Below are 14,769 nucleotides of genomic sequence, written 5' to 3'. Positions count from 1 at the left end.
GTTTAAAATATTTGATGTGAAAAGCTGATTTTGCAACACATGTTGGTATGCCAACAATCTTCTCTCCATTTATTTGTAGGAAGCGTCTTGTCGATCAGAGAATCTTTGTACAATCATGGAGGCTATCTCTGATCAAATACACATAATTTGCTCCTTGCCTGTCATTTGTTTCCTCATGAGAACATAAAAAAGTATTTGTATATCAATGCAGTGTTACAGAGATATTAAGAAGACTAGTGTGAGATGGAAATAAACCACAAATAAAATTCAGGTTGTCTCATGTCCAGAATCATCTCCGGAAGATACACACTGAGACCTGCAATGGAGATCAATAGTGTGTGTGTGTGTGTGTGTGTGTGTGTGTGTGTGTGTGTGTGTGTGTGTGTGTGTGTGTGTGTGTGTGTGTGTGTGTGTGTGTGCGTATGCATTGTAGGAGTGATGATTGGTAGCGAAAGCGTTTTAGAGGTTTTATGACAGTCGTATTTCAAGGACAGACTGCATTATCCTACCACTTCCCAAGGACACACACACACACACAAGCTCACACCTTCTCCAGCTTACTCACTCACACACACACACACACGCACACGCACACACACACACTCTCGGTGCAGCATTGATCTGCGGTCAGGCCGGCCATATTCCTGCTGTTCTATTTACGCTTGGCCTCGCTGGGACCCTCAACACTCCCTTATTAAAAGTCTAAACATGAAGGCAGCAAATGGTGAGAGAGTTAGTGCACTGAAGTGAAGGAAAAACAAGATCGATCGCCAACTTGTTTCGTTTTAAATCGTCGGCGCTGCTGTTTCGAATCATGCATAGCTACCGTGGACAGAGACAGAACTGCTAAAAATGTAAGAAGTCACGGAAAATGGAAATTCAGCTTTGTTAAAGCAGGTGGGCATTTATCCTGACACCTCGTCTGGGCTCTCGGTGTGGCAGATGTGGTGCAGATTGATTAGCCATGCCTGTCTGACTCTGTGAACAGCAGGGGGGTGCTGAGTGGTGTGGGCCGAGAGCTGGAGAGGTGGGGAGTCGCTATGTTGAGAATGGGGGGGGGCAAAGTAGCTGCTCTGCATCTGTATGTTACTGAGTTACATGTAAAGGGTCATGATTCAAGCTGTTTCTATACAGCTTTTCATAGCGATACTGATGAAAAAGTAATGCGCTGTTTGTAACAAGCAAAACATTTTTTTTGTAATCCATATCATCACGAACCAGGGGGTTTTAAGACGACAACAAAAAAACACAGGGTCGGAGGCCTGGAGGACCTGTCCAACAAAAACCAAGTGCTCCACCAAGGAGTCGCTGTTTAAACCCACGGTGAAACGAGAAGTCAATAATGATTGATTCGTTACGTAACCTACTTACTAAAGTAATGCCACTGCCCCAGGTATTTTAACCCAAATCTTGATCTTTTCCTGAATCTAACCAAGTAGTTTTGTTGCCTTAGTCGTCTCCTGTGAAGACGCAAGTTCATTTTGAAAAGTGTCTATGCCTGTAATGAGAGTAAACGTGTTGCTGGATTTTTTTAGGAAAACGCAGAAAAAATGAGAAGTAACTTTTTGTGAGATATCATACGAGCCACTGTATGAGGATATGTTGAAAGATTCCAATGTTCAGGTTTTAGTAACAGTATCAGATGGTTCACTCTGACTCGACTGTGGTCATTATTGAGCCTGCAATTAGTCTGGGATTGCCTTATTCTATGTAAATTGGTAAAAAAAAAACACAATAAAAACAGCTCTCAGTGTAACACTGAAAAAGTCCTACTTGTTTATTCTGTTGCTGCTTGTTTGTGGTGGACAGAGCTGTGTGTCAGTGTGGTATTAACCCAACTGGGGCTGATGAGCTCATTCTGCATGAGTTCATGTAGGAGGACATCAGTAGCCCTGTCGGGGTTCAGGGTTCAGCTCCCACCGGAGCCTCCAGAGAACACAGAAACACACTCAGAGAGGCACTTTAGCGGGAAGCAACACATTTGACCTTTTCAACTACAGAGCTCCTCCGCTCCAAACTGTGCGACTATTGGAGGGAAAGGTTGAAGGTTGTCATTCACTATTTCTAAAAACGTAGCACATCATCCAATATGGGATATAAAAAGTGAGCGCTCCGAGGTCTTGGTGACCTGCAACAAACAAAGACATCTCAGATTTGATTGCGCAAAGCTTTTCCCAACTGGAAACAATTCAATTTAATTAAGTTGCATCCTTTCTCTAGTTTGGGATCAACAGTCTGCAGTCTGACTCTCTCTGAGTGCTGTAATATGACGGTCCGTGTTGTATTTCATCACCGTTTATTCAGCTAATTTCTTTTACATTCTACGCATTTAGAGTGAAGATTACTCCCTTTGGCTTTTTTAAATGAAAAGTTGTCACCCCCATCTGATTTTTTTGATGCAATTATTAGAGATCTGAAACAACCACATGAGTAATGGATATGTCAATTGAACATTTCAATAACCATTAAGTACATGTCAAACATTGTCTGTTTGCAGCTTCTCAAATGTAAGGATTTGCCGTTTCATATCATTTTAAACACCAAAAAACAAATGATTAATCGGTTAATTTGAAAAAAGAAATTGGTAGTTTTCATCCGTGGCCTCTACGTAAGTTGAAAACTAAGAAAACAATTCACCAACACTTGTGATAAACAGACATCCGAGAGAGCAGGGTGGCCTCCATTTAAAGGAGACATATGATGCAAATTTTTCGGTTCATATTTTAATTTACATTTTTCTGCTAGAACATGTTTACATGCTTAAATGTTCAAAAAACACATTGTTTTTCTCATAACTGTCTGTTTGAATCTACCAGTATTCACACTCTGTCTGAAACGCTCCGTTTAAGCGGCTGTCTCTTTAAGACGCTCTCCCAAAAAACCCAGTCTGCTCTGATTGGCTTGTTGAATCACATGTTTTCTGATCTAAGTAGCCCAGAAAAACTGAATGGGTTTTCTTATTTCACAGTTTGTTTGAGTTATCCTTGCTATTTCCCCTTTAAACAACATGCCATGAATCAGATGAATCGCTCAGCGATATTTACAACGTAATGACATAGTGACTATATCACCCCTCACTGACACTTTAACTGGTGTCAATTTGCCGCAATAATTTGACAAATTTAGATGGGAACCGAAGCAGAAATCTAATTTAGTGGAAATCATCTCGTCATAACTGATAAACAGCAGACATTTGCAATGAATACGTGGCTTAATGAAGAGGGGAAATGGCTAACAAACAGGAAATGAATTCTAGTTGCATTTGTATGTGTGTGCTGGAGTGTGTGTGTGATATGTAATATTCCAGCTTTCCATCTTTCAGTCTGAGAGCTTAGAGCTGCTTAAGAGGCTTAGAGCACTGAAATCGGTAACGTTGATAAAGGCAGGGGGAGGGATCGTGTGTGTGTGTGTGTGTGTGTGTGTGTGTGTGTGTTTGTGTGAGTCAGGTGTGTGTTAGTATGTTAGGTCATGATGCCTTTTGCGACAGATGTGTGCTGGTTGTGTGTGTGTGTGCGCATGTGCGTGTGTGTGCGTGCAGATGGGATTTTAAATGCTGAAAACTGCAATCATGGTGTGGGATTAAAGACAAAGCTCTGAAATGGTGTCACGATGTGACAGAGGACAGACAGAGGAGACAGAGGAAAATGAGCAAATAGTGCAAGAGAGGTTGGACTGAGGGAGAGAGTGATCTGAGTAGAGTTTGAGATGGATGAAAAGCTTGTGGACAATTATAATATAAGTTTATGTGACTCAGAAAAAAAACCCATTCTCTCAGGGTTAATCCTGTGTCCCTGTGTTAATTGTTCGTTTATCTTTTATTATTTGCCAAATAGATGTTAAAAAACGTATTTTAATCTCTTTCCTTTCTGTAAAACGGTTTCAAATGTTTGAATCTTCCAGCACTCAGGAGCATTGACCAACAAATATCTGATTAAATTAGACTTTGGGAAACTAGCTAGCCACACAGCTAATTTTTTTAACCCTTTAAACGTTCATGATAAAAATGCATTTGTGGTACCGTAGTAGATAACAGAACAATATCGGAAGAGACTTGTTTGGATATAACTTATATCCCAGTATATCCAAGTGGGCAGTGCAGGTAGTTTGCATTTAAACGTCCCCTTTAGCGGTCCAATCAAATGCGAAGGATTTAAAACCCTCTTGTAGCTGTAAACTTCTAAAATATTCTGTATCACAGTGAAATATTTCACAGTACGGAAGCTAAAGTCGCTCTTACTTCTGTTTCACTGGGACTTTAACAATCAGATTGGGGTTAGATCGGGCTCATCGTAGCGGGCTATAAGTGCTGCTGAAGTCACCGCTACAGGAATGTGTACCGCTCTGGGAGGGCTACACTGACACAAATAGATACTGATATTATAGTCCACACACAGAGAAAAGGATACGTTCCTCTCAAGTGTTTAGAAATTGTGTCTCTTTGTATAAGATGTTTTTGTTGCATTTCTGTATTTGGTCTATTTAAGCGAAGTTTACTAAGACTTCAGAAGGATTTCACCACTGACACTTATACTCGATGTTTGAGTATTAGTTCCAGTTTATTTTAGCTTAGCAAGAAGTGCACATACTATAAGAAGAAAAAAACCATTCCCGTTCCAATGTAACTTTGCTAAAGAACTGCAGAATGTGCCTCCATCTCTGCTCTTCAACATCAGTAACACTTTCAAAAAACTGTACCATTATTATTTCAGCGCCTGTCTGCTGTAACACTTAGTGTGACACTGTAACTATAAAACAGCAAATGGACAGGGGAAGGAAACTTTGACAGCATCAATACTAATTCATTTCCAGCTTTAAGTTTGTCTTCATGGCTTCGCCTCCGTGTCCGACCAGAGGTCAATATCTCTGCGGCGAGGAGTGAAAGCAGGTCGATTCTAATTATAAAACAGGTGTCGTGAATGAATATTTTATGTGGAACGGCAGTGGCTGTGTTTGCTCTCTTCACAAACTGATGAACCAACAGATGCAGCCGTCACATAAGTTTAATCTTTACTGGCTACCTGCTGAGCAAAATGCGAAATGTGAAATTAACAGAAACTTTGTTTTTTATATATTCAAAGAAGCAGTGAATGTTTAAGATTATTCTACAGTCATATTGTTTTATTTAACACTCTGTAAGCCCTTGCAGACACTAACAAACATAATGTCCAGGAGAAATGCATGAAAATAAAGTAAGGACTTGCATTTTAATACGGCACCACTGAAAATGACGTAACCACACATTAAGCACGTGTTTTTACAAGTAACTAGGTGCTCTCAGTAGATTGCAGATCTTTAATAGGTGTGTCTGCAAAAAACTATTCTGCATTATGGGATTGAATGAATACAACTAACAATAGAATAAGCCCCCCGTTTAGACACCAATAAGGCATCATAAAACACTCATCACTCAATCTCAAAAACAAGCGGCGATGTATGCAGGCAATCGGCTGGAAGTCGTGTTATAAGACATGTCACACAATGTTAGAAAAAACTAAATTAAAAACCAAGCTGTCTGCCGCGGCTGAGTGCCCGCGATGTACTCAACAGTGTGCACTGGTATTAGTTAGCAGTTAGACAAACACACCATCCAGAACACTAAAAGTGACCAAACTGTTTTCCCCCCATCTTGTCTCTGGGTACAGAATAGCGGCTGGGGGTAAGTGATGCACTCAGCTGAGTATCGCTAGCCGCCCCTTAGGGGGCCACTTAGTGGTGAGTGAGGAGTCAGTCAATGGCAGTATAAAACCAGCAATAAAAGGTGTTTCAAGAAAGTTATCGCAGCCAAGAGAGGTCATTGAGCATGCAGCCATAACTGGACACCCATATATAATTCAGTTTGCTGCAGGAGAATGTGAGATTAGACGTGGACAGACACAGAGGTGCACACTCGCAGCCCATCGAATGACTCTCCTGGCGGAGGTAATTAATGCTGTTACAGTTAATTAGCTGATGAGTCACCTGAGACACCAAAACCTGCGAAAGGAATAGTTCAACATCCTGGTAAACGCATCCTGTAATCCAGCTCTGTAATTAACGCACAAACACGACACTGATATCCACCTTACTGTTTCAACGTCAAATATTCAATAATGTTGAATAATTCAATGTTTTTCGCGACAGCGTTATACACAAGCTAATTTTTTTATGTCCTCTTCCCAAAATGGAAAGCTTTTTTTATGTTTGCTTGTTTTTTGGTTTCAGTCTCTTGCTGATTGCAGCTCTGCAGATTCTGTTACGTCCTTTTGTATCCATGTTAGCACAGAGAGGGAGGGAGAGAGAGAGAGAGAGCGAGACAGAGAGGAGCTATATTTGGAAGCGGCACTGCCTTGTACTGTATGGGTATGTAATAAATCTGTTGTGCCATAATAGTGAATGGTGGGTCGCACAGCGCTGCATGTGTGTGTGTGTCCGTGTGTGTGTGTGTGTGTGTGTGTGAAGATGAATGATGGCCTGTCTCGTCCCCCCCAGTACTGCTGCTCCTTGCTACTGTAATTGGTCGTCGGCTTAAGTGCTGCTGCTGCACTATTCTCCAGATAAATGGGATGGAGGGAGGGAGAGACGGAGGGAAGGAGGGGGGGAAGAGGAAGCAGAGGGAGGGAGAGAGGGGGTGACGGAATAATGCGGCTGGGGAGAGGGAGGCAGAAATGACTGATGGGTGAGATGGAGCTGGAATCGAAGGACGCCTGAATTAAAAGGGACGTAAGAGGACAGAGGAGACGGAGGACGGAGGGAAAGAGGAACGAAGGGACTGTGAGATATTGAGAAAGATGTAGGCTGAGAGAGGAGAACAGGGTGAGACTAGTTCATGTGAGTTTCACAAGTTTTCTTCCAGATTTTTCCATCTGGATTCTCTAGTTTGTAGCACCTGTTCATTCTATAAATATGAATAAATCAAATTAAAGCAATACACACGTATAATCTAGATGATGGACATGCTTGTTTTAGCCTCACAGCTGTTTACATCCTGTTACCTTGGTTTTCATTGTGTCCACTGCTCATTGGGTTTCCTATTTTTAGCCTCATGTTGTGTTTTTTACTCTTCATTTCCCCACAAAGTGTCCTCTCTTGTGTTATTAAGCCAAAATTGAATTATGGAGTTATGAAAAGTTTTGAAATATATTTATGATTTTAACTGTAAAAAATCAAAATGAGTGTATTTTTTTATTTGTTTTTATCTCAACTTCAACTTTCGACATTTCTAATCTGAGAGATCCAGCTTGAGATTTCGCCAACTTTCTGTGCTTGAAACGCTGCCAAACCCTGTCCGAGATTTGTGATAAAGAATCTGTGTGGAAGAGAGAGAGCCAGAGGTGCTTTATTTTAGTTTAAAATGGTGATCTCACTTTTTGGCTTGATGCAACTTTTGCCCCGTGGGACTTTGGCAAAAATTATCAACATCGCCTTAACTTGGTTATTATTATTATTCCTTTAAAGTGTACAGACTGGAAGAACTTACACCAGGTTCAAATTTGGGCCACTCGCAGTGACAAAATCTACGCTTTCTCTCAAGTTATCTAATATTTCCAGAGTCGTTAAGTTGAAATTCCCCAAAAATTGAAATGACCTCTGCCAGGTTTTCCATGACAGCTGGGATGGCGGTGTGTGTGTGTGTGCGTGTGTGTGTGTGTGTGTGTGTGTGTGTGTGTGTAGGGGAGTAGATGGGGGAGGACGAGGAGGGGAGGAGAAAAGGAAGGCGACTAATGTCTTCCGAGGAGCGAGAGGAGAGGAATGAGACGCTTTGGCCCAGACACAGCAGTAACTCTCTACTCTCGTTAGACTGGCCCTGTTATTCCCAACACACACACACACACACACACACACACACACACACACACACACACACACACACACACACACACACACACACACACACACAGGCCCTTGCAGCAGGTGGGCCTTTTGATTTGTCACCCAGGAAGAACCGTGTCTCATTTGCATACAGATGCCCCCTTCAGCGCTTAAGAAGGGTGCACACACACACACACACACACACACACACACACACACACACACACACACACACACACACACACACACACACACACACACACACACACACACACACACAGCTTCTTCAGTCCTCCCCTCTAGACTGAGGCCCATACAACCCTCTCTTTCTTTTTCCTTTCTTTCTTTCACTTGTCTCCCTTCCTCCCCCTCTATCTCTGCCCTTTCAATATTTTTTTGTAGATTCAAATGTACTCCCCTTCTGCAAACTTTCAATATATGTGCTCATACACATTCACACTTTTCTTTGTTTTTATTTATGTCAGTGAATTTATCATTTTGTCCCTTAAGTATGTGTGTGTGTGTGTGTGCATGTGCATCTTGGAGCTTGCACCTTGCATCTGTTCTAGCTGGCAGAGCTTCCAGGAGTCTTGTGTGCCGGTGTCAAACAACGGTGGCTTGTTTTTGCAGACCCCACCGCTGAACTGATGCACCCAAGACAACGAGAATGAGAGCTGAATTCCAAATTGAACACTTTACTTTGAGATCACGGTTGAGGTTAAAGTAGATGGAAATAGAGAGCGTGCATGCAGCCCGGGCTGAACAAAGGAGACGGGAAGATGTGAAATGAAGCTTTACAGGGAAAAGATTCCCAGAATGCAGTGTACTGGAATTAATGTTTCTGTTTGCAAAAAACTTTAAAAAAAATTTTTTTATTTGATTCACAGTAAAAAAAAGGCAACCAGGGGTGAATCTTTGTCTGTATTTTCTTTGCTGTTAAAGCAAAAAAAGAAAAGAAAAGAAAAGCAAAAAGGGCTATTTTGAAGTCTAAAGCAAAGCTTAAAATTCGTTTTTACTTTCCGAACTAATCTCTAGAGACTCCCGGCCAGGACTGAAGCACAGTTACGTCACACAAACCAACACATTTGGGCCACTGTCATAAACATGGGAAATAACTGATTGTAAAAGACTCTTGCCTCTGTCAAAGATTTATTCAGCGGCTCCGGTTTCACAAAGAAACCAACACGAATCTGCAACAGCTCTGAGAAGTATTAAAGTCTCTATAGCAGAGCCAGAGAAACCTCGTTCTGTGTTCGGCCCGAGGGCGGCGATTACATCAGTGACTCCGCAGGCGCTACGGCAACCGTGGGAGGTCTTGAAAATATGACTTCAGAGGGAAAAGTATACATTGTAGTAATAGATTTAGGGTCGTATAAATAAGTTTCACCAAACTGAATCAGTCCGCCACCTGCCACTGAGTACACACAGCTGAACTGGACGCACATGAAGGCACTAAAAATCTCGACCACGATTGTTTTTCCACGTGGTTCGAGGTCGAGCAAAGTGGAGGCAGGGAAGGAGTCAAACCGCAGGGAGACACATGCGTTTATGTTATATTTCACATTTCTGGAAACGCAGTTCGTCCAACTTGAAAAACCTTCACTGTCAACATTTATTTTTACGACTTCCCTTACTGGCAACGAAAGCATGAATAATGTTTTTTTTTATGTTGCGTTTAGGCAACGCTAAGAGCTAGTTGGAGGTAAGGAAAAGATTGTGGTGACGCGTTTTCAGTGTTTCACCAAATCGCAAACCTGCCCAAAGGTTTTATTAGCCTAACACTGATGTATCCCAACCTCCTCCCTCCTACTTATGTGAGATATATAACTGAAAAGGGTGTCACATAAGCCTTTGATTGAAAAAAAAAAAATAGATATATCCAGGGAAAATAAACTGTTTTCTTTCAAACATATTTAATATAGTATAGAAATGTATTTTGCTCTCACGTGTTTGGTTGGAAACAACATGCATTTCATCTCCTCAACAGCTCAGACAAACAACCCCAACCTCCTGACTCCCAGCAGGACAGTACGAGCAGGATGACACACACACACACACACACACACACACACACACACACACACACACACACACACACACACACACACACACACACACACACACACACACACACACACACACACACACACAGATCTCTCCTCCCCCTCCTCACTGCACCAGTCACATGTCAAACCAGGGCAGAATTAAGAGTTTAGACAAATACAATTTCACCTCTGAACCTGTAATCCTGATCTGTTGAACCGTCTGTGTGTGTGTGTCTGTGTGTGTGTGTCTGTGTGTGTGTGTCTGTGTGTGTGTGTGTGTGTGTGTGTCTGTGTGTGGGGGGGTGCAACGTGAGCCCAGTCAAGGCCCCTCTGTCCCTGAGGACTCACAACCTCTGTCAACGCAAACTTAGGGCCACACTCACACACACATCCCTGTACTTCTATCTTTGTGAGAACGTTTATTGACAATATGCATTCCCTCGTCCTGGGGTGGCCAAACTACAGACCATGCATGGCCCATGGTGATAAAAAAAATTAAAAAATATGGCTTGAGCATATTTCTAATAAATGTCACTGTATGCACACTAAACATCATACTTTAAAGACTAGATGTTGACTAAATTTAGTGGAGTTATCTATGCCTTAACCTCTTGGCACAGAAAACGATATTTTATAATTTCTGCCTGTTCGGTTCTTTACGTCTTATTTTTATATTCATATAAATACATTTACATTGTAACCTTTTCATTTGGATTCAGGCCATAAACAAAATCTGGTATTTGAATATTTCTGCCTGTTCCAACTTTACCTATTTACAGATTTACACATGACATCATCACATTTTAAGTGGGCCCTTAAAAGTTTTGAGCAGCAGATACAGAACCCCTTTTTGTTATATGTTGGCACACCAGTAAACTACTGTAATGTAAAAGCTTCATATTCTATGGCACATGTGGTTTTCTAGTGTAGAAACAGATTTTCTTGCAGTGTAACTGGTTGAAAAAACTGAATTGACTATTGTTTTGCCCCTGACTCCTTACATTGTTCTGTACATGGCCCACAATCCCAAAAAAGTTTGGCCCCTGAACCTTACTATCACAACTAAATGCCTATCCCAAACCTTTACCATAAGCTTAAGTTAAACCTAACTCTAACCTGAACCTTAAAACCAAACCTGAACCCTCAAAAAGGCCTTTGAATTTGTCCTTACAAGATGTCCTTACAAAGATAGATATACAAGTACACACACACACACAGACAAACACACACAGGGATAACGCAGCCTTATGAATCCATAAATCTATCCCTTGGCGTTGAAATGAGGCTCTAGTTGTCGGTGCATAAAAACAAGCAGGAGGTCAACAGTTCTGATGTGAGGGAAACTCACTGAGATGTCACTCAGCAGGAAGAAAATCTTGTTACTGTTAAGTGTTTGTGTGTGTGTTTATTTATCAGTGCATGTGTGTTTTAACATTATGAAAACAGATCCATCTATCCATCCTTCTTCATTTTCCTATTCATTGCTGTCCATCGACAGCTTTTTGCTGTTTCTCATTCATCCACCAATGACCCCATCCATCCATCTGTCACTGTTCAAATATATATCTATTGTTCTGATGAAGGATCTTTTATTTCATGTACTGGTATTTTGATACTTGATAGTACATTTTTGTTATGATCATTTTTTTATTATAATTTTTTGCTTGTCTGTTTTGGTCGTATGAAATATATTCTATGTGTTAGAATAAAGTGAGTGAGTGAATTAACAGTGTAATTATCTAAAGATGAAGTTTCCCTCCATCTTTCCATCCATCCATCCGTCCATCCATTCGTGTAAAGCAGCAGCCGTGGTGGTGTTGGTGTCTTACCCGGATAGAAGTCTTTGGATTTGGACAGTTTGATGGTGGCTCCGGTCTCTTTCTGCAGCTGGACGATGGTCTGACCTCCTTTACCGATGATGGAGCCCGCCGCATAGCTGGGAATCAAAACCTTCAGGAAGTACTCGCCTTCCTCTGCAGCAGAAAACAGGAAACAGGAAGTCAGAGAGAGAGCTACTGCAGTTTGTGTTGTTTTTAACTTCAAATAAAGCTGAAAAAGAAACATAATACTAAACGCTACAGTGTGCATTATTAGTCTGTTAGAACCTTTGCCCTCATGCCTGCCCTTTGTTTCTATAGTTTTCTTGAGTTTTTGACAATTTTCGGCAATTTCACAATTTTACACATTGTCTGTCAGCAACTACAGTCTGACAGAAACAGATGCCGCAGCAGAATCATTTTCTCCCTCTCAAGCGACCATCCGGAGATTACTCAAGCTGCATAAATCCGTCCAATCACATCGGCCGATGACTGATATCCATGACAACTAATGATTCCCACAATCTGATGATTCACGTTATCTCTCCCCTTTTCTTTTCTCTCCGCTCGTCTATTTGTGCGAGCCTCTAAACGCTCAGTCCAGATTGGTCTGATCTAATTTCGGCGGCGGGGCCTTGAGGAATCTGGTCTTCGTCAGCCGCCTCAGTGCGAGAAAGGGGGGTTTGAAAAAGCGCTGCCCGTTGCGTTTCTTATCAAAGCTAATCAGATTCAACCGGCACTTGCGGATGCAACGCCTTGAGAACGCGTAACACCACATGCACACCACAACAACACACACGTGCATTTATTAACACGTGCTGAAAAGCCCACACAAACAAAACACGAAGCAGACGAGCACCGAGTCAGATATTTGTATCCATTTCTTCCTCATAGGTCCCTTTAACAGCTGATCCATCTGACTTATTAAAAACAAACTAGAAGGCATGAACATCAGTTCTTGGTGACGTCATCCTGCACAAACTCGTGTTCTAAAAAGTTTGTTTGTGTTTGAAAGTTTCAGTCAGAAAATAAAATGCTTTTATGCTGTGGTTCATCTTGCTAAAGTCTTTAAGATTGAGAACATGCTTCTATGGTTCTATTTCTCTCCCACCTCCCAGCATACATTGTCTGTTAAAACATGTGAATATATTATGAGTTAAATCCACCCAAATTAAGATAATAATAAAGTATGTTTTTTCTTCAGTTCTTTGAGCATTAAAACTATATTACATTTACCTGCATTTCACAGGCAATTTAATTTTTAATATCTAAAATCTGCGACAAATGAAACCCAAACTAAATCAAATTAAGTCAACATTGACTTTGGGTTTCCTCTGTTTGTTTGACTTGTCCTCCTCACTCGGACTTCCACTGGCTATGCTTGGAAACATATTGGTGTTACGTGAAAACTGACATATTATGTGGGGAAAATGCGTTTACTGCAAGCTTGCTGCTCATATTGCACCTTGTGAGTTTATTTCTATTTTCTGATTATCAGTACAGGCTCTTAAAGAAATAACTTATCAAGAGCATCATTTAGCCTAGAGAGCAGCTGGCCCTCATACGCTACAAACCGTAACATTTGTCATTTTTTGTATTTGCCGGACTAAACCACACATAATGAACTTCCAAGGCCACAGCAGTTTTCTTCCTCCCTCTGTCTCTCTCAGGAAGAACCACTAACCCGCCCGTCAATATAACAGATGTGAAGGCATTGTTTCAAAGGTTCATCAGCAGAGATTTGTGTGTGTGTGTGTGTGTGTGTGTGTGTGTGTGTGTGTGTGTGGGACTAGGTAAATAAGAAGAGTTCCCTCCCATTCTGAAACAGATGTGCCTTTGTTACCATGGCCACGATGTCAACAAGCTGAAGGTCAACTAAAGAGTAGCACCGCCTCGCACTTGGTTTCTCATTCCTTCTTCTTTTAAGGGCTGTTTCACATAAATAACTAAGTCAGTTGCCCAATTGCCCTAAATCTGTAAATAAAGAGAGTTGGATGTAGTATGTCGCTCTAAAGAAAATGCCATTCTGCTGTGGTTCATCTTGCTAAAGCCTTTAAGATTAACAGGCTTATATTGTCAAATATGTCAATTTAGAAGTTTCAATTCACCTAAATTGCAGAGAGACACAATATTTTTACTGCATTAAGCAACAAATATACAATTATGTATCTTGATGTAATTTTAATATCTCAAAACAAAACTATCCGATGGAGAGATACTACTATAAATCAGAAAATGTTTATTTTGTTGAATTGGCTCTTTAAAGCCTTAAATTAGACAAAATATTAATTTGTTTCATAAATGTATCACTATGTTGCTTTTTTATTTTAGAAGAAACGCCACTTAATATTTTAAATCGCACATTGAAACAATAAAAAAAGACTACATTTAATTGTATAAAAAACTCTTCATTAGATTGTGAATCTAAAAACAACTGCTCTCCACATGTATAGTGTTATGTCTCTTTAAAGTGATTCACTGTTTCCCAGCTTCCCTCCCTAGCAGCGTCCTTCATATTTGATAATCCGGGACACAGAACCTCAGGAGGCAGATTAAAATAGGATTATTATTAGAGGGACACACTCTCTCTCTCACCAGGCCGGGCACCTCATATTACTGCCGTTCTCTGTCCACTAGACACAGGACTGTAAAAAATACTCATCCACACAACATTTTTTAATATCCTGCCTTCATTGGTAGGTGGAGAAGCAACATTCAGCATTTACCATTTAATGCCTTTTAATAGCCATAACTCATATTTAATCCCTTTAACACTCACATTGCAGCAAAACAACAGTGGAACAGAGGTGTTTGTGACACCTCTCTATAAATACATTTAATTAGTAAAAGACTGTGCGCGCCCACTCGTTTCTTTTTCTGGCTGATCAGGCCTCTGCTCGGGTTGATGCTTACAATCATTTGGTAAAAAGAGACACTTGGAGTTTGAATCATAATGGAAAATATTCACTATTTATAGTTTAACGAACGAGTTGGCCATGTAAGGATTAACACTCTGAATCCATAATATGACTTTAATTTGTTTAGTTACGTTGAATGTCTGACTTTTCCAGGCACTTCTGCTTAAGTTCCAAAATTTGAAATATCAGAGATTTCATAAA

At 40.8% G+C, this 14,769-nt stretch overlaps 1 protein-coding gene across 2 annotated transcripts in view; it reads right to left on the bottom strand.

The window, feature by feature from the left end:
* Nucleotides 1-14,769, bottom strand: part of LOC129094949 (RNA-binding protein Nova-1-like) — a 69,772-nt gene that overhangs the window by 41,308 nt on the left and 13,695 nt on the right. For both annotated transcript variants that reach the window (XM_054603273.1, XM_054603279.1), the window contains one exon: nucleotides 11,663-11,806. In XM_054603273.1, coding sequence (XP_054459248.1) covers nucleotides 11,663-11,806 — 144 coding nt within the window. The remainder of the gene's footprint in view (nucleotides 1-11,662; nucleotides 11,807-14,769) is intronic.

The sequence above is a fragment of the Anoplopoma fimbria genome, chromosome 1 (genome assembly GCF_027596085.1).
Source record: "Anoplopoma fimbria isolate UVic2021 breed Golden Eagle Sablefish chromosome 1, Afim_UVic_2022, whole genome shotgun sequence".
NCBI classification, from domain to species: Eukaryota; Metazoa; Chordata; class Actinopteri; order Perciformes; family Anoplopomatidae; genus Anoplopoma; species Anoplopoma fimbria.
The sequence above is the reverse complement of the archived record's forward strand: the minus strand, read 5'-3'. Positions and strand labels throughout refer to the sequence as shown.